The sequence below is a fragment of the Labrus bergylta genome, chromosome 13 (genome assembly GCF_963930695.1).
Source record: "Labrus bergylta chromosome 13, fLabBer1.1, whole genome shotgun sequence".
Taxonomy (NCBI): Eukaryota; Metazoa; Chordata; class Actinopteri; order Labriformes; family Labridae; genus Labrus; species Labrus bergylta.
In genome coordinates, this window is record NC_089207.1 from 19,393,939 (window position 1) to 19,414,601 (window position 20,663).

General features: G+C 41.6%; 1 protein-coding gene across 2 annotated transcripts; it reads right to left on the reverse strand.

Moving 5' to 3' along the window:
- Window positions 1-6: 6 nt before the first annotated feature.
- LOC109983460 (glycerol kinase) lies at window positions 7-19,183 on the reverse strand. Of its 2 annotated transcripts, XM_065962514.1 has the most exons (20): window positions 18,847-19,183; window positions 13,990-14,063; window positions 13,708-13,814; window positions 13,452-13,529; window positions 11,501-11,580; window positions 11,011-11,148; window positions 10,334-10,443; window positions 9,968-10,034; window positions 8,551-8,586; window positions 8,166-8,233; window positions 6,896-6,938; window positions 6,710-6,790; window positions 6,501-6,579; window positions 6,044-6,140; window positions 5,791-5,875; window positions 5,425-5,545; window positions 3,641-3,784; window positions 3,459-3,545; window positions 3,222-3,296; window positions 7-2,540 (listed from the first exon to the last, which is right to left on the reverse strand). In XM_065962514.1, the coding sequence occupies exons 1-19, from the start codon at window positions 18,898-18,900 to the stop codon at window positions 3,223-3,225; spliced, it is 1,623 nt and encodes a 540-aa protein (XP_065818586.1). In that variant the 5' UTR covers window positions 18,901-19,183; the 3' UTR covers window positions 7-2,540; window position 3,222. The 2 variants fall into 2 exon arrangements, with proteins under 2 accessions (XP_065818586.1, XP_020488828.2); XM_020633172.3 differs by lacking the exon at window positions 3,222-3,296 and having other exon boundaries at window positions 18,847-19,170.
- Between the last annotated feature and the right edge of the window lie 1,480 nt (window positions 19,184-20,663).

Consider the following 20,663-nt stretch of genomic DNA (forward strand, 5'->3'; position numbering starts at 1 on the left):
ATGGAGTTGTTTTTTTAAATTTTTATTCAGAAGTCACATGACAAACACCCCGAGAGGAACTTATGCCCTCGTCTTTATTACGCAAGTCAGATTTCATGGCATCTGCTGTCTGTACATTCCTGCAGAGCTCCAAAACGCTTGTCAAAAATCTAAAACAAAAAAAAATGACAGAAAAAAAGAAAATACTGACACACAAACATGATCTGAAATAATTATATACAAATTGTATTTTAAAATCATTCACCAGAACATGATTATACAGTCACCAGATGTTCCCTTTGAATGCTGGGAAATCTGAATAAACGTGTGAAAATTCCCCCAAAAATGTAAAGTCATGTCATTTTGAATCAAGGTGATCTTTAAAGATGATCACTAGTGGTTCAGATTGATCCTTGACTTCATGTCATTTTACATTCAAACCAGGGACACTTTTTTTTTTCTTCTAGCCCCCCCTGGTGGCTAAACTACTGTTAGCTTTAAAAGGTTTCAAAATGGCTTCAGCTGGCTGCTGCAGCAACATGCCATGATGGCTGAATGCTGTTCTCTCAGCTTACAGACACTCTGTTTGTTTTCACTGCTAACGGGCTCAGATTGTTATTTAATCTGTGACAACATTAGAGCAAGGATGGAGAAATACTTTCTGTCAAAGGTTACGATGCATTGTTTGAGATGAAAGCAGTGTTGTAGTCAAGACCGCACCAACCAAGACCAAGACATACCCGAGACCAGAGTGCTCTGAGACAAGACCAAGACATTTAGGGATCAAGACAGGCCAGACCAAAGACCATAAATATCACTGAAAGAGCCTCTTTTTGTGTGCAGGGGCGTGTCACTCACTTAGACTAAGTGGGGGATAAAAATCTAAGTACAAATGTATTGAAGTTATTTGATCTTTTAAAAAGAGGCGTTTTCCTTCTAATCACAGTGATGACGTTGAAAAATAGCCCATCAGTGGTGGTCTTGATTTAAAATCTGGAGTCTGAGACAAGATAGAGTAAAAATGTTTTCGATTCCGAGACGAGACCGATTTCAGGTACTACACTAGATGAAACAGTCATTCAACCTTGCACAACATGGGAGTTGCGCGTCTAACCGTTACCTTGATATGTTAAGTTAGTATGTGTTGGAATGTGTTTCACAAATATAGTTAAGGGACAGGACTTTAAATAATTTAACTGATGCCGGTTAAGTGGTAAAGCAGCAACTCCTGTGTTCAGCAATGTAGAGCGACTCATTAAAAAGAAGAAATACAAAGGCTGCTTGTTAAAATAATAACCTCTCCTCCACCTGCAGCTCTGTCTCTGCAGAGAGTTACTTTAATAAAATGGTCACATGTAGAATAACAATCAGAACAACACTTTTAGTGGACACACTGTGCAGCTTTTCTCCACAGGATTAACATTGCTGTCACTACAGTTTCATGCTTTAGTCAAAGCTTGATCCAGAGGGAACTGGACTGGTTGCAGATGTTTCACCTCCCCTCTAAACCGAAGAAGCCTTTCTGGTGAAGAGAGGTGAAACATCAAGATCTTCAACCAGTCCATTTTCCTTTGGATCAAGCATTAATTCTAACATGACCTGGATGACTGAGAACATACACAGACGGTTTAAAGGCTGCCGGCTCAGACAACTTGTGAACCCACCTACTCGTCACTTAGCTTCTAAAATGTGCAAAAACAGAGGCCGATTTAAAAGTTCAGTGTCCCCCTTTAACTGCTTGCATATGTGGACGTCTGGCATCATTTAAAAACATATAAATCCCTTTCTTGAAAACAGTCTAGATAAAAACACTCCTCCCTTTAAAACAAAAAAAAAACATGCAAGACTCTCACATCCATCTTCTCTGACACAGGATAAATGATGTTGAGAGCCTGCATAGTGTCCGCTCGTGTCAAACAGTTCTCCTTCAGTCTTCTTAATCCGAGAAGACTTGAAGCTCATTAAAAAGATCCAGTGGTTGATTATTTTGACCCAAATGTGTCGGTCTCATTCTTCTTCATTTCATCCAGAGACAAACACAAACTTTTTTTTAAAAAGACGTACGCTGAGTGGTAACCAATTTCAAGAAGTCCACTTTGGGATCTCGAATAGTAGAAACCAACACTGCAGTGTAGAAATGGACAAAAAAACAAAAAACAGTGTGACAGTGATGATGTACAAATGTGCAACTCTTTCCTTCTGGCACCTGATTTTTTTTTCTTCTACACATTACTGTACAAGAAGGCAAATTCATATTGTGCTTCAGACACAAGTTCCCCTTTTTAAGAAGGAAGACAAAAATGTACCAAAGAAAGTTTTCACAGTTGTTTCAAAAAAATCTCTTCATTCAGCTGGCACTTTAAAGTTTGACGACTTCACTTATGTGAAGCAGTGCGATGCTACTGCTAGCAGGCTACATATCACTCCAAGTGACTTCATAATCTCCTGATGCAGCCGCCTCACGTCCTCTACACACTGAGCATGTTCCCTCTTTTAGTGTTGCTCCATAACAATCGTCCGTGTTCCCGTGAAGGTCTTGTAGCTCGGTTACTGATTGTGATCTGTGAGGAGGAAAAAAGATTTTCAGAGGAAACACAATACAGATGTATTTATAGCCAAACTGTTTTTTTTGTTTCTTTAATTCTGGATGCATTCAAGTCCAGAGATAAAAGTTTTCAACAAAGAGTCAGCAAAACCCCAGAAGCTGTAGCTCTGTCCTCGCTGAGAGTTGAAACCCGTGCAGTTAAACTTTAACATGCAGTTTAAAAATAAAGCTTTGTGCGAAACTGGAACTGTTAGCGACGTCAAAACAAGCGCTGATTTAGCAGAAAATGATGCCCGACCTGCCCGACATCAGGGTATTTAACAGACAGACTTCAGTGAGCTGAATGCAAACTCACTGAAAAGAATTGTGTGACATGAGCAGCTGAGTCGATGACAGAGAAAGAGCCTGTTTTTGTAAGCAGGAACAAAGGAGGAAACATGCAAACAGTGTGTGTGTGGACCGACACAGTTAACTCATGTGATGTGAACAACTGATTTGATATGACAGCAAAGATGACACTTTCAGAGGCTTTTCAAACATCTGTGTAAGAATAGTTCAATCTGTGTCGGTCCAAACCTTCTCCTCTCTGTGTTAGTAACACTCAGAAATGTGACAGTCAACCCCGTCACAACAACATGAACACAGTTAGTGTCAGAAACACAGAAAGCTCTTGGCAATGCAGCAGCAAACGTCAGACCTTAGGGGTCTGCTCTGGTGGGAGGAGGAGTGGGAGGGACCCCCCAGGGGGTGCTGTTCATCTTCTTTCCTAAACCTGTCGTCAGTGAAGAAGAAGAAGAAAGCATCCAACATGGATCAGAGTCAGACTCCTGCACTGGTTCAGACCTCGAGCTTCAGAAAACAATCTGCTACCAAACAACAGCTCCGAAAACTTCTAGCTTCACTTAAAGAGTTCGATAAAGAGAGGAATGTGTACCGTTGGCATTGCAGCACGGCTCTGTGGTCTCCCAGTTCATGGCTTTCTGCACGGCTTTCTTCCAGCGAGCGAAGCGGAACTCGCTCTCTGTGTGTGAAGAAGGACAGGAAGACAGAGTCACAACTAGTTCATGTGGCGGTGAAGTGCATCATGTTTCCTCTGGATCTCTCCCTTCCTCTTACCTTCAGGGTTGATCTGAGGTTCATACTTCTCACTTGTGACGTGTGGGAGGTGATCGGGGCTCAGGTTCCACACCTCCACCCCCTCTGCTGCCCCTGCTGCCATGGCTGCACCCAGAGCTGTGGTCTCTGACATGGTGGGTCGGACTGGATCGACATCAGACAGATGCACACAGGAGGAAAAAACTAAGCGTTTTAGAAAAGCAACAAACAACCCCTCTAATCAACTGAACACTAATTTATATGTGGAATCATAATTAAGATAAGATAAGATAAGATAATCCTTTATTTATCCCACAATGGGGAAATTTACATCAAGTTGTTGGACCGTATCTGCATCGGGCTGAGCACGTTACTGCACAGCATCGTTTGCTAGGAGATCCTGGGGTGTTTCCAATCCTGATGAGATAAATAATCCCTCCAGTGAACTCTGGGTCTCCCCTGTGTTTACCCCTGAGAGCGCTTGTGTCTGTGATTTCATTCATGTTTTCATCCCCTCATTCTCAGCACCAAAGAGAGGTGAGAGGTACATCGGTCTCATGGTTAAATCAAAAGTTTTGTCTTAAGATTTTGACGCAGAATTTAATTGTATCAAAAGTATATTTAACAAGGAGTAACCTCATTGAGATTAGGAATGTCCTTCACAAGAGGGTTCTGCTCAAGGCATGATTTTAACATTTTAGGTTGTAGACATGCGTCCCATCAAAAAAAATCGAAATACTGGTCCAAATATCCATGTCCACAGAGCAGAAAGTCATCAGTCAAACATCTACAACCTGATGCATCCTCCTCCAACACCTGCAATCTGCTTTCAACATGATTTATAGAGACCTGCTCCCTAAACCCAAATCCTCCTGCAGCAAACTCAGTTCATGCGTACACTACACTCTAGTGTAAGCATCATTAAGTCTGTGCTCCGTCCAGACTCAGGTCAAGGGTCACGTTTGTTTTATCTAAATGGGACAAAAGTCAGGAGTAGTGGGGGTTTGAAGTCCAGGTTTGGACTCGTGTCACTGGTGACAGAATCATTCAGTTAATGTTTAGTGGGGCTTTGTGTTCCACCAGCACATGTAGTGTTGATCTCTTGTTACAGTGATAGAAGCAGATAGAAGAAGAAGAATGGATCAATCTGTAAGATATCTACTGAATGAAATAATACAATGGCTTCTCTGACAACAATGCAGCAGCCAGTATGTCCTCCTTCTAACTTTAGATTCTGCTCCTGAATGATCTGGATTTGTTTGGACCAGAGAAGGTAGGCGCTTTTAAGGCCCCCACGCAGCTGTTTTGGATGCTCCGTGGTTTGCCAAGCAAACGGCAAACCAACAGGTGTTGCAGCGATGGAAGCGGGTCAAGAGAACTGGTTCAGATAGAAGTGATTGTACCCGACCTAAAAAGCCTCTGCATGTTTCTAATAAGCTCCACGAGCAGAAACGTGCTCAAACTAGGATCAATGTTGGAGATGCTTTTGAAAAATGGAGAGAGGTTAGAACACAGAAAGGTTTACAGACCCGATGCAGAGCTGGATAAACACTGAAGCTTCAGTGTCCATGACATAGTAACCTGCATGAGCATCAACTCTCTTCGATTCAATGTTTTGAATTTGGACTGCAGTACCCTTTTAAACACTAGGTGTCAGAGTTACATCTTTTTTTATTCGGCACATTTGCATGAATAGTGGTATACGTATATAAGATAATGATAAATGCATGTACTATAATTGAGTCTACTTGTGGACATGTTTGATAACATGATACATGTGTGAGTGTTAGGAGAGTTCCTCTTACCTACGGGGATGCAGAGGATGTCTGCCTGCAGCTGCATCAGTAACCTGTTGGCCGTCATGCCTCCGTCCACCTTCAGCTGCGTCAGAGGCACGCCGCTGTCCTGGTTCATCGCATCCAGGATCTGATACACACAGGCGTACTTTATTAACACGCTGGTATTGGACATGCTACACACACATCAGGGTCAGGAACACAGACACACAATCTTATGGACCAGAACTAATGGGGGAGATATCAGAGTGGCGGGGGCCACAACGGCGACACTGGACAGGTGCTGTTGTTGCGACGTGCGTCATTCAATCAGCCCCAAAGAAGGAAAGAAGAAGAAACCCTGCAGTGTGAAGACACAGGGGGGAAACTGCTCACCTCTCTGGTCTGAAAGCAGACGGCCTCCAGCGCCGCAAACGCCAAGTGGTTCCTGTTTGTGAACTGAGTGAGGCCGCAGATGATGCTGCGTAACAAACAGAGGAAACAGATGATTAAAAACAGAACACCGCAAATGAGGCCACAAGGTGAATATAACGAGCAACAAACAAATATCTCATTGTTGCTACAAGCTTGTTTCAGGGTCAAACTACAGTTGATACATGAGATGTGTTTGAACAGCTGATGGTCTCACCCTCTTGCACTTGGCTCCCAGTAGGGGGCATAGAGCCCGGAGAAGGCCGGCACAAAGTAACAGCCATAAGACGAGCCTGCTGCAGCTGCTAGCGTCTCTGAAATAAACCAGTGAGGGAAAAGTGATGTTATATAATGAGTCTATTTTATATCAAAAAGCAACTTAAACACAGAACTCTGCAGTAGATGTTTTCCATTTGGTAGTTTTGGGTCATTGTGTACAGCCTAATCAAAAATCTAACAAATAACAAATCTCCTGAGGCAAGATTGTGGCTGCAGCGTTTGTTTTCATCACATTTGAATCCCAAATATTGTAATTTACTGAAGTTATCCCAGTAGAGACAATGTATCATACTTTATATTTTAGATGAGTTGAATGCAAATATTCCCTACAGCTTGCTACAGGAGGTCGAGACAGCATTTTCTTTATGAATCAAAAGATGTCACAGAGTGCGTACCGATCTCAGAGGAGGACTTCACAATCCCCATGTTGTCCTTCAGCCACCGAACCACCGCCCCCGCGATGGCAACTGAGCCCTGAGAGGACGAGAGGAGAACATCAGAGCTGAAGGCACCAAGGCAGGTAAAAAAAAAAGAAAACCTTACAGAGAGTGGAGGATATTATTTCAACGTGGATCAGAAGGACTAAACAAAAGCTTTCTCACACCTCGAGAGCGTAGCACGCAGGCTCGTCTTTTCCCATTTTGTAGGCGACTGTGGTGAGCAGGCCGTGATCGGACATCACCGGCTGACAGAGACAGAAGACAAAGCATTATGAGCTTGAGGAGGACATCAGATCTGAAGACATCAGTGGGATTTAAAATGACCCTCCAGCGTTTATATGTTTTTATACCTTGGTCCCTGTATGTCTGAGCAGAAAGCAACCGGTCCCATACCTTTAGAGAGCAGAACACAGACACATGGCTCAAATATTAATGACGTTATTCAACAGTCAGAAAGCATCACCCATTATAAAAGTGGTATTATTTAACAATGACAGAGCGATCAGTTCTCTTTAATCGCTCATGATTAGAAATTAAGAGTATATATGAGAATTCAGGTCTTAAAAATGTTTAAAATAAATTTCAGAACCAGTGCCAGCTTGATAAAAAATAAATAAATAATCTGGAGAATAGATATTCAAACTTCTTTCTTGACTTTCTGACTCTGTTTCAACGTGCACAAAAAAAGGATTTCATACCCTTCAGCACCAACGATTCCAAGTTTACATCGGAGACACTCTAATGTGTAGGGAATGACTTAATTCAGGCTTTTTTTCAAGCACTTTTCATCCAAGAGCCTCGAAACAGCTGACAAACAACAGGCAGCCCCCCCACGATGGGCTCAGTATGTAATTCACACAGTGAACACCAGGGGGAGCCTTGGATTATAGTGGGTGTAAAGCCAAGCGCTACAGGTGATTGGAGCCAGGTGTTTGTTTGCTTTTTGTGATGATATATTGGATTATTGGAATCCTCACATCATGGACTTTCTGAATTGTATGTCAAAGCAAACTTAACTATCAGTCAGAGATCTTTGTTGGTCAGGTGAGAAACAGGAAGCCTTCCTCTCACTCTATAAATCGGCAGATTGAAAAACATCTGGGAGGAACACAGACTGTGTGAACTGTGTGACATAGGAGCGGTAAGTAGGAGCTCTTTAAATTGTGAGTTAAGAACGCCTTTGATTAAAGAAATGTACGCTAAGAATCCAGAAATGTTTTGGAGCTCTCAAGTCGACAGGATGGAGAGATTGTTGCATGACACAATAATCAAATCAATCACTACAACTACAAATAAATGGATTGAAGACTGATGGAAGACTTTTGATTGAACACACTTCTACAAATAGTTCCTCAGCTCACACCTCAGTGACTTGTTTAATACAAGACTGGGTCTGTTGAAATCAGTCTTTACATGTAGATCTCTATGGACTCTTGAAACCTGGTTCAGCCATTGGATTGTTGGGTTAAATCGGCCTCAGCTGAAATCTAGTTTCAACAAAATAAAGGACGTTAAAGCTGAATCATTCCACTGCTTAAGCAGCACGACGGTGTGCAAACACTACTGAGCATGCTTTGCTCACTGTAGCAAAGGAGAAAAAGACAGAAAAGGATGGCTCACGTGTTTTTGGCCTGTCCCTCTTTGAAACACATCTGACCAACCAGAGCAGCTGACTGATCGCCAAGACACTGATGGAGTAAAGATGGCAGTTAGACAACGTGTTCATACACATAACATATTAAATACTGAGCTGTATGGTATAGTATGGTATGATGTCGTATGGTCATAAGGAACATTTAACCAAACGGTTAATATCAAATGAAGAAGTGTCTGAAGATAATTAAAAATATATGACATTTTCAATACTTTTATGCTAACATGCATTTAGTTTTCCTTTATAGGCTCATACTGGGCCTGGACAAAGTCTGGAGTAAAGCCTCATATAACACACACCATGGTACATTTTAAACACACCAACAGTTACATAACATGCAAACATACTTACTCCAGAGATGGGAACTCCTGCAAGTGAGGTGGATTTCTGTTGAGGAGACACACACAGACACACACACACACACACACACACACACAGAGGTTTAGAGTTCTGCAGGGTCATATTCACTGTTTGTTGTGTAGGTGCTCGTCTGAAGTTTCAACAAAACAACCAACATTAAGAATAAATCCCTACAGAAAAAGTGTCTACAATGAAAGCGTTTCAATTCTACTTTCTGTACTTTTTTTGTGCAAAACAGGATGAAAACAAACAAAGCTGCCATGCCGCTGTCCTCTGCACTGCAGGGCAAAGTGCACATGTCATCAAACAGGTTTAACAAGCAAGTAGATGTCATGATGGAGAGATAAGAAACAGGCATATAAACACACTGCAGATAACAGAACTGGGGCAGAGTATGCAGGACAACGACACAGGAGGGACAGTGAAACCTGCAGATCAACAGTTTTATATCTATATTTTGAATCAGCTGTTATGTGGGCAAATCTAACAGTACAGCCTCCGTGTCTACTTCCAGTGTTTTAGTTCCAGATATTTCAGATCATTTATCAGTGAGACTGAAGCCCGGCTCAGACTGCAGGAGTTTTAAAATCGCATCATGCACATAAGAAGAACCCTAACTAGTATTCTTCTCCATAATCTCCAGCATGCTCACACTACAAGATATGAAAAAAAGCACATCACATACTGCAGGATTTCATTATGATTATGGTGCCTGGCGGTGGAACGCCACAGCTCACATGGCCTCACGTAGACAATGAAGCCGGCGATTTCAATTTGGGTTTTAATGTTTTGGAGAGAGAAGGATTATCTGGTCTTCAACTAGAGCTGGAGGTCAATTTTTTTTTTTTTTAAACTATTTTAAGCATTTCAGTCTTCACACTTGCACAGTGATTTCACATCACTGTGCAAGTGTGGGTTGCGTCTCGCCACCAGTTGCCATTACTACTGTCCTCCCTCGTCTCTCACAGTTCCTGTAGTCACACACAACTTCGGACGGGCTTTGATCGAGGGGACACCTCAAGCAATCCACGAGAGAAATGACATGAACTTCTTGTTAATCATTTCCCCTCCAGTTTTATAAATTCCCAGTTGTCCCAGTGGTGAGACCGTGTGTCATCACACAGACGAAGCCTGACAATCAGATGGTTAAAAAAAAACAAAAAGGACAATAAATCATTTTCTACTTCACTATCAGCTGTTGTGATGAATTTCACTCGTGTCCTATCTAATTTTATGGTCATTACAGAGATTACAATATTTACTGAGACCATTGACTGGAATTCCTTTCTGATACGCAGACTCATATGAACGCTTCAATCTGTTATAAAATACACTCAGCAGGTCAGGTCCTTTCAGGTTACTCTTTATACACTGACAGTATCACTGACACAGAACAGACTGAGCTCACCATGTAGCCGTAGATTTCAGAGGAGCTGCGGACTTTGGGGAGGATTTCCATCGGAACGTCAAAGTACCTGCAAGAGGCACGACAGCGATCATCACAAAGACACAGATTTACTAGATTTAAAAAAAAAAACTCAGTATTGATGCATGCAAGGATTACCAGCTACGAGACAACACCACAGGGGAAAAACGAGTTGTAGTGGGTGTAAATTGTTAAGAAATAATCTATGAATCAGAAATCGGTCTGGATTTGGGACGGTGATTTTACCCAGATAAGATGTTGAAGTAAACAGGGGCAGCTTGAATTCGCCACGCCCATAAATTCAAATCCTTTTAAAACCTTAAAATCTGCATGATGCTGTTTGTTTACCTGCAGAGCTCAGGGTCCCAGTCCATGGTGTGAATGTTGAAGAGCATGGTGCGGCTGGCGTTTGAGACGTCTGTGCAGTGAACCCCTCCATTCCTGCCCCCCGTCAGACACTGAGGGAAAAACACAGCCCCAGACAAAGTAAGCATCCGATATAGAAAACAAAAGGACACCTGTACTACATTAAGTGAACCCCTCCTGTTTATAACTTAAATGCAATGAACAATTAATTCGATTTTTCATTTTTCAGCTACTAAAACAGTTTTCTCCAGATGTTTTCCTGGCCGGGTTTAAGGAGTAGAAACATGCTCTCTAAAGTTTGATTTTAAAAATTATTGAAGCCCTTAAAGACTTTTCAACCACAAGTGTGAAAGCATTATATTATTAATATATACTTCGAGCCAGTGGGAGAGGGTGGTGACGTTTATTCCCTGTGATCGGTGCACGCCGCACAGATAGCAGACTCTGTTGCTTCATCTGCCACTTCAGCATTTCCTATTTCCATCATGTCCTGCCTCACACGCTGTGGATATTTGAGGTGCTTGGGTGGAGGATTTCTGGGCCTGTCCTCTTGAAGTTCGTGAGAAATGTTCAGGTGTTCAAATATGTGTCTTAACCTTCGGCCACAGCTCCGTCTGACTCCGGCCTGTTCACAGTTGCTTTCTTTAAGCAGCTCTTACCCAGATGATCCAGGAGTCCACTGTGCCAAACATGGCCCGCTCGCTCATCACGGCTTGAGCCACTTCATCCACGTTGTCCAGCAGCCAACGCAGCTTCACTGCACTGAAGTAGGTGCTGATGGGAAGGCCCGTCTTGTGCTTGAGAGAGAAAAGCAGAGAGAAATCTACATCAAAGTGATATTTGGTAGAAATGAGTGTAATCCTTATGGGTTGAACTGAGACACATATCCAAATATGAAAAGAAGATGTCCACACATTAACATAAACACAGACTCCCCAGACTCTAAATGCAAAGTACGGCACGGTTAAGTGACCACCCAACAACTGCAGGACATTAAGTCATTCAGAATGAAGAAGAATCATCATCCAGGCGAACAGTTTTTATACATCTGCTTCGTATCTCTGGAGTCTGCAAACAGTGCAGCCGGAATCTTAAACCCTCAAAACTAGTAAGAAGAAGCAGGATTTCTTTCTTGTGCATGTCTCTCACCTTGAGGTGATTCTTGTTGATTTCTGGCGCCTTGTTGATGAGCCGCTCGACCGTGGACTGAGTGCGCAGGTCCAGCCAAACTATAGGGAAAAAGCTAACTTCAATATTTGGATTGTGAAGATATGCCTGAGGAATTTAGCAGATATTCATACTGACGAAACGGAGCAATCGGTTACTCCTCAGGCATTGTCGCTGTTTTTTTTTTCCAATCGATTTTGTTTCATTCTAGCCTGAAATTATTCCAAAATGAAAGTGCAGACGTTGGCATGCCTGAGGGCACTTTTAACCTTTTTTTTTGCCTTCCTCGGATATTTAACAGTACACACTGGAACCGTTAAAAAACGTAATTCAGTTAGCCCGCCCAAACTTAGTTGCATGCCTTGACAGTGCTCGCCAGTCACAAATTTCTTGCTTTTAATTTGGGCATGTGAACAGGTCAGAGCAGCTATTCCACCCGCAGCACCGTTAGAAGGTCAGCAATGCTCCCTAAAGGCACAGCCCAAGAATTTACAGCCTCAATTCACCACATGAAGCATCAACACTAACTGAACATCAGCATAACACTTTCCTAAAAAAAAAAAAAAAAAAAAAAATCCCTTAAAGGCTTTCCTTCCAACACCCACAACACCGCTCCTGTTTACCCTTTGAAAGGACTCCCGATCCCATAAAACAAATTCACTTGTGCCTGCAGGCTGCAGCTCCAGGTTTAAACATCTAATAAAGCTGTTTTCTATATTCTGAAAATATCTAGAACATTTCAGGACAGCCTGCCCCCCTTTTCACAGTTTTCTCCGTTGGACGGGAAGGGGGCGTCTCAGGAGGCAGGAACTGAGTTTAAAATAAAAGACAAGGTGGCGGACAAAGTGACAGAGTCTGAAATGATGACAGTCGATGGCTCTACGTGCATTAAATGTATTCAGTGTTAACAGAATAGTGGAAAAGAACATGTTGGCCAGCAGAAAAGAGTGTGAAGCAGCTTCATCAAATGATAGTAGATCCTAACCCTAACCCTAACTCTAACCCTTGTGTAATATAAACGACTTCAATATACTACTGTAGTTTTTGGGGGGGGTGAGAGTCACTCTGTGCAGCTAATATTAGCACACACACGCACACACTTCAGTGGGCGGTGGCTCCATTTGCTCAGCTCCTACGTAGATTACCACATGACTTGGCGGGAGTCAGGGCAGTGTCACAGGACAAGACCTACTCATGCACTGTTTCCAATATGACACAATCTTCTTATGACCTCACTTAATGACGTTAAAGCCAAGAACATATTCCTGGTAGCTTTATTGCTATTGGCCACAAGACGTTTGTGAAGCTGCCCCACAGCTGTGATAGCTGCAACATAATCCACGCTGGAAAATGCAAACTGTCAAAGAAGGTCCACTGAAAACATTTGTTATTTCCACTGACAGAAGCAGATTGTTATTCTAGGTTTCTGACATCATCATCATCATATCAAAGATCCATGCAGGGGTAGACCATTATATCAAAAAGGTATGATGATTTTCTGATATTGTAATCTTTAAGGCCAGCAGACCGGCGGTCAAAAATACTGTTTTTAATCAATGGATGTTTAGTTTTGTTTCCTGACAGCTGAACGATCGGTTCAAATTTACTCCGTTCACTCTCACTGTGTCTGCAGCTAACTTAACAATAGCAACGTCATCTCACAGCAGCCTGCTGTAGTCTGCGAACATCTCCACTCAGATTAAAGCAGATTAAAGTTGTTTGTTGCAAAAAACTAAATTAATTTAGAAGGAAAAACATACTGATATAAATACAAACGTAATATTAAAATATAACCTAAGATAAGAGTAAAAAAATGTAAAACAAAGTTTATTTTTGTCAATTAGACTATGATATACACGTGTCTATATATATATATAAGTGTCTAAACTTATATTTGTCAGTGAAACTTCATTCAGATGTATGCTGCACCCACCGATGGCATTGTAAAGCGGCTCTCCGGTCTCTTTGTCCCAAACCAGGGTCGTCTCTCTCTGATTGGTCACGCCCACCGCTGAGGAAAAACATCAACAACACAAACGTTAAACTACGCCCACTCCTCTCTCTGTCGGGTGTGGTTAACAGTCCGTTTTGACTCCTTCATCCAGTTACATGTCGAGGTGAACCCAAATCATCTCCGCCCAGTCAGGCGGGGTCAGCAGCAACTCAATGGTTGGTTTTCAGTTTCTCACCTTTGATGTTGGAGACGTCGATGTTGCGCTCGCACAGTTTCTCACAGGTCCTTTCCATGCACTCATACACAGACTGCATGATCTCCTTGGGGTCCTCCTCCACCCAGCTGAGGGGAAGCACAAACACAGGCACGTAAACTCACTGAACCCTGCATGTGTGCGGACAGACACACAAACTGTGAAAGCTTTGTGAGGCTGCCCTGTGTTTTATTTTTATATTGGCATGCTAATGCGCGACGAAAAAGGTTAGTTGTTGCCTCAGTCTGAGGCTGAAGCACTCACCCCTCCTTTGGGAAGCTCTGGTTGATCTCGACCTGGTGTTGACTGATCACTTCAGCTGTTTTTGCGTTGAACACCTGTGGAGAGATTCAGCTCATTAAAGACATAATTAGGATTGACACTGAAGTTGAAGAGAGGAGATCGAGAAAAGGCTAAATGAATCACGACATGATTCATCAGAACATGGGAATATACTGTCCAAAAAAAAAGAACCAGGAAATCAATCGATTTGATCAATTAATCCAAATATAAGGTTGAGGGGAATGTTTAAAACTGAAAGGTCATCTTCAATTAATGGTGGGAAATTAAGGCACATAATAGGACCTGACCGATGGGATACAAATATCAACACTGGGGAGGAAAACAAATCTGATATCGATATATCGACCGATACTTTTTACCCACCATGCACTGTAAAGTTTTCTACAATCTTTGGAAAGTAAACGCAGCAGGAATAATCTATTCAAAACAACAGAGATAAGCCATTAAGTGGGACAAAGGTGTGAGGGAAATGCCGACTGTACAGAATAAACACAAGTTTGACGGGGGAAATCTGACATCTTGTTTTCTGCTCAGCCTAACTGGAGAAGTTTTATTGCCTCATATAAACAGTGAGAAGAAGGGGATTATTATTGCGTAGCTGGCATGGCTGTCCTCTGTTATAGATGGGAAAGATGTAGGAGGAAGCAGCATATTAACCCGTAGAGCCAGGAGGGAGTCAGCATTTCTTCTCATGAGATATAATAGGATAATGAAGCATTACTCCCCTGGCTGTGAACAAGCAGTCCAGACTTATAGTTTACCTGCAGACCACACTGACGGCTGCTTCACCACACCATAAAAAAAACAGGGACTCATTAACTGAGAGGAATGTTGAACACCAGCAGTTTTAAGCAACCATGTCACAACTTTGAAATCTTTACCCCCTCTGACCGTCTCACAGAGTCTATGCAGAGAGACACACACACACACACACACACACACACACACACACACACACACACACACACACACAGACACACACACACACACACACACACACACACACACACACACACACACACACACACACACACACACACACACACACACACACAGACAGACACAGACACAGACACACAGACACACACACACACGCTGCAGCCTGAACCTGCTGACATTAAAAACGAGGGGAGGCGACATTCAGCTCAGGTCACATAGTTGGACAGCGAGCAGGATCATCCTCTCACATTATAAATGGAAAGATCTAAGACTGGAAAAGATAAAGCAGGACATCTGAGTCCGACACAGCAAGATTGTGCAAGTATTACTCAAGTCTGCAAACACACCCATAGTGTCTCATGCAATACCTTTCAACTCTGACAAAAAAGGACAAGTCACGCATCCTTGAAAGAAATCAGAACATCAAGAAAGATCTCAAATTAAACATCAATGACTTTTAGTGTTATGTTGGTGCGCCATAAAGTTGGATGTAGTCAAAGTCTTCGTCATGAAATGCAACATCAGTTTACAGATTTACTCAAAGTGTTTTGCTACAACTGATTTTTATGGCATCTACGCTTTACTGTATGAATATTTTATTAATAATTCACAGATGGCCAAAAAGTAAAGCGGTCCTACAATTCATTTATCAGATGCTTTTAAAGCAACCAGAGCGACGAACATCAGAGAGTAAGTACAACACAAGCAAGGATGGAAGGAGATGAAGAAACCACGTCAGCAAGTGGACACACAGGGGATTTTATATTTATATTATATTAGTGATGAAGCCAAGACCACACTAACCATGACCAAGACTTACTCAATACCAAAGTGCTCCGAGACCGAGACAAGACCAAGACATTGAGGCATCGAGACCGAGACAAGACCATATCAATGAAAATAAAATCACCATCTTGTGTGCAGTGGGCATGTCACTCTCTCAGACTGAAACACTGGGAAGGTTGCGGCGTTAACCGGGGAATTAAATGCAAACTACAAATGTATTGAAGTTATTTGTACTTTTAGAAAGAGGCGCTTTTCTTCCAATCACAGAAATGATGTGGAGAAATAACCTGTCAGCGGTGGCCTTGACCAGTCTTGATTTCAAATCCAGAGTGCGCCCAGTCTGAGACCGAGACAAGGCCGAGGAAAAATGCTTTCCATTCCGAGACGGGACCTCAAAAAAGTGATCTCAAGACCGAGGTTGATTTTGAGTACTACAACACTATATCATAGTGTAAAGTGACAGACAGCAGTCCAGGGTTTGTCATAAAGATTTTAGGATCAAAAAGTGTGATTTCACTGTGAAGCGCTTATGCACAAAAAGGCTGTGAACTACAGTGAGGAGGACAGAGTTATACACTGCATAAAAAGTAAAGGGGCTGAATTAGCCGTCAATCTTTCATGAACAAATCAGTCAATAAAACAGCTTAAACAACACAGTATAAAGAACACAAAGGCTTTTTCATCATTGTAAGGGTTGTAAATAATCACCATCCTAATGACTAATGTGAAGAGATGTGTTCTCTCTCTCTCTCATCCGGGCTTTGAGATAAATCTCCGAAACAACAACTCTACATGTGTATATCTGTATGTATGTCTGACCTGAGTGTCATCACACCAGCACTCAGTAAAGGTACACAGCGTTCAAGTTCAGCGTTCAAAAAAAAACCTCGACCACGATGTTATGGCACGGACCATCAATAACTCTGGATCAAGAGAAATAGAAACTAAAGTGAAGAAGAAACTTTCTTGTTACAGGTGTAAAGGTCTGGTGTAATTCCTCAACTTATCTTAGATCAAAATAAACATGATTTCTGATTTGCTGACAATCAACAATCACGCACACACATCTTAAAAAGGGTCTGAGGTATTCATTCGTTCGGTTTAAGGGGCACTTATTTATTTTAAAACCTTGGTCCCATTTTCTTTGATATATTTCAGGATTTCATCGAGTTTTAAAGAGCTAATGGTTTGGAAATGGCAGCCATGGAACAGGACAGCTCTCGTATTGTTTTGTGTCTTACAATATTACAGAAAATGATGGCAATGGGGTGCATGCATTAACCTCTGGGCTTCCATACTTTTTCCATAAAAAGCCACCACTTTCTTAGAAGCTAACGTTTGATTTGTGTTCTAAATATTTAGTTTCGGTCCAACACACAAACTTACTAACTTTATTGCAGCAGGACCAGTAAGAGCCAAATCCCTGCAGGTTTGAAATTAAAAGCAAGTTTTAAAGTAGAACTTAGGACCAGAAACCGGCCAGACAAAGACTCCCCGTAGACCCCGTTCATCAAATGTGAGAAGCTGGCAGGTTTCACAAAATGTGTTTACAAGATCTAACCAGGCATGAAAAATCCTCTCTGTCTGATCTTTTTTTTCACTGAGCTCCAAACTGTTGTCTTCTACGCCAAGTCTGATGTTCCAGCTGACCCACTTGACGAAGCCGAATTGTATCACAATGGATCTCTAAACTGGATTCAATTAGCTCCACAGCAACAACAAACCAACACATTGGGAAAAAGTGGTGTCGGGGTTTCACGGGGCTGAGGACAACTTTGAAACTAAAAACAGTTTCAACTAGAGACGGGATGGTTCGTTTTGATCACATGAATCTCATTTCTGGTCGACAGTATGAAAGGAACGAAACAGAGGGGTGTGTCGGACCTCACAACACAGAATTAATGAGTTAGACCCCTTTAAGAACAGGTCATGAACTTTCTCGACAAATATCTGGTTGTCATTCAATCTCTGACACTAATGAAGCAATCTGCGTTCAGAATAAGCAGAGCTTTGTGAAAACAAGCCATTATGTGTTAACCAGGATCAATGACGTTTCAATGAGCCAAACTGATCAGGTGATTGTTTATCATCTCTGGACACACGTTGGTGTCCTCTCCAGTCTCCACATATTGTCAAATCACTGAATCACATGTTGAGCTGCCTCTAAACTCTCAAAGAAGAAGGTACGTTACGTTAGACTATACCCAGATACTTTCACACTTTTTCAATATTGCATGTTTTAAAATTGTACAATTTTTAATGACCGATAATCCAAACCTACTGAAGTCTTAAAGAAGAATTCAGGCCACCAGTCAGATTCTAACCCAAAGGCTGTCGCAACCAAGCTGACGTCTTTAAGTTTTAACATGTTCGAGGTAAATATTCTTTATGTCGAGAAAGCAAGCCTGGCACCAAGAGACTACAAAAAGAAACATTCTCATGGCCATTTGTTTACCAGGGGTCAGGAGGGCCATGCTGGAATGCAGACAAGACTTCCTGTCACCTCAAGAAACTGACTTGAGCTGAAACGTAAGATAAAGAGGAACTCTTGGTTGATCAATCCATCATCACTGTTGTGTAAAAGTCTAGCGGAAAAAGGCGGAAAAAGCATTGTGGCTTCCTGTCAAAGATAACATTCATATCAGTCCTTACTGATAACTTAAGGATCTGTATAATGGAATGATTCATTTGTGATTTGACGCAACAGCAATTAAAAGTTGCTCTCTCGGCTTCCGCAGATTTTGACCCTGAAAAGGCCTGTGTACAATCACACTTTGGAAAACAATGGAATCAAAACAAAAGAACTCAATTTCAATCAATAAGGGAAGAATTCATAACATAAAACTCCTTTTTTAAGGGGGGGTGTTGAAAGAAATGATCTGTTTCCCCTTTTAAAAGCGAGTTTAATCTTGAAATTATAAAAAAAAATATATATATATATTATTATTATTATTATTGTTATTATTAATAATAATATTTCCGGAGCTTTATGTTGAAAATTAGAAGCTCAGGGGGCTCAGCTTCATTCATCCAGGCGAGAGCACACAGACGAGAGGGCGCCAGGATGCAGACTGACAGTTTTGGGTCACTCACCAGAAACCTCGTCGAGCTCGTGCCCTGATCAATCGCAGCAACCAGTGGATCCATCCTCCCGTCTTTTCCCCCCTCGCGGACGGTCAACACAAATAAAATAAAAACTCAAAACAGGATGTTTACAACTAACAGCTGCTGCCTTCGAGACCGACCGGAATCCCCGACACGAGATTTTGGATGTTTTTTTTTCGCCAAAATTGACCCGAGTCTCCTCGTGAGGGGTCGGTCCGCAGGGCAGGTGAGGGGCGGACAGACCGTGGAGCATGAAGGAGGTGGATTAACCGGAACCGGCCGGTCAGTCCTCACACAATGATTAGCTGTCGGTCAGAAGGCGTCGGCCCCACGCTGACCAATCAGGTTTAGGGGCACGAATGAAGTTTGTTAAGTGACGGAAGTGTAAGCTCCTTTCAGTGATCAGGATTGTTTTACTCGGTCCGGATTTGGCACCATCTTTGAAAAATTGGTTAATCCCTGAATGTCTGAATGTACTTTCACTGAACAATTTATTAAAGGCGAATTTACGGAATACCTTGTTTGATAAGCTATAAAAAACAAAAAATGTTGGTTAAGAATAATCTGTTTGTCTGCAACCACATTTAGAAATCTCCATGCTCAGCTTTTAGTGTAAAATGTGACCTCTAACAACTTTATTTAACATGGGCTACGAGATATTTATGAATACTATGGAGCCACTGCGAAGTCTCAAAAAGTAAATATATAGGCTATCTTGTGCGCACTAGTAGATGATAAAATGTGTGCAGAAATGTACAAGTTAATTATACCATGCAGGGACGTGTCCAAAGGGGTGGCATGGGCCCCCTAGATATCTGATTGGCCCCCCCATGGTGCCCAAAAAACAAAAAACAAACAAAAAACAAACTAAACTGTGATTGGCTATTAGCCCTGTCAAAGGTGGGACTTATGTTGAAACCAATTATTTTGTGTTTATTGAAAGGGTAAATAATTGATGTTTATTTTTGGCCACCCCAGTCAAAAAAGTCTGGATGATATTATAAAATCACGTGCGAAATAAAATATAAAATCACGTTTTAAAACTTCAGGGGCTCCATAATAATTTGAAAAATGATGTTAAAATAGTGAAATTAAAGAATTTGCGGCTCATACGAAAGCTTTAACGATTTGTTAACCTGACAGAGCCAGCGCTTCAAGAAATTCTTTGTATTTGCATGGACGTGAAGTGTACTTACCCACCGTGACATCACACGCTGGTATGTGGACAAATATTTTGAAGGCTGGTATTTGGTATTCTGGCAGTCACGATGTTGGTTTATAGGTGTCCTTATTTGGATGAAAGGGCGGACATAAGCAGAGGCAAGGACACAAGGTTCATGTTGGAAAGTGAAGGCTTTAGACAAATAAACTTTTAATCAGTTGAGGGAACCACATTGCAAATATTTAAAAAAAAAAAAACATGATCAAATAAAATAAGTTACTACATTTTGGTCAATGACACAAGACTGTAAATTAAACTTAAAAAACAGGTAGACCTATATTTAAGCCTATACCTATAGGCTAAAAACCCAACAACCAACAATGACATGTCGATGTAAATACTTTAGTGTGATCAAGTAAAATCAATCCAACAGGTGAGATAAAAATCTATGTTAGTGTTTTGTTTGTAACCTAAATAAATAACCATCACTGCATGTTGTCGCCATGGATACGACTGTCAAACATCCCAATTGATGACATTTATTTTCCTAGTGATGTTTGATATGTTTCAATTCTTCTATTTAATTCTTGATATATACTATGATTAACTAGGAAGTGCAGGTTTGTGGTGAGCCCTAAAACAG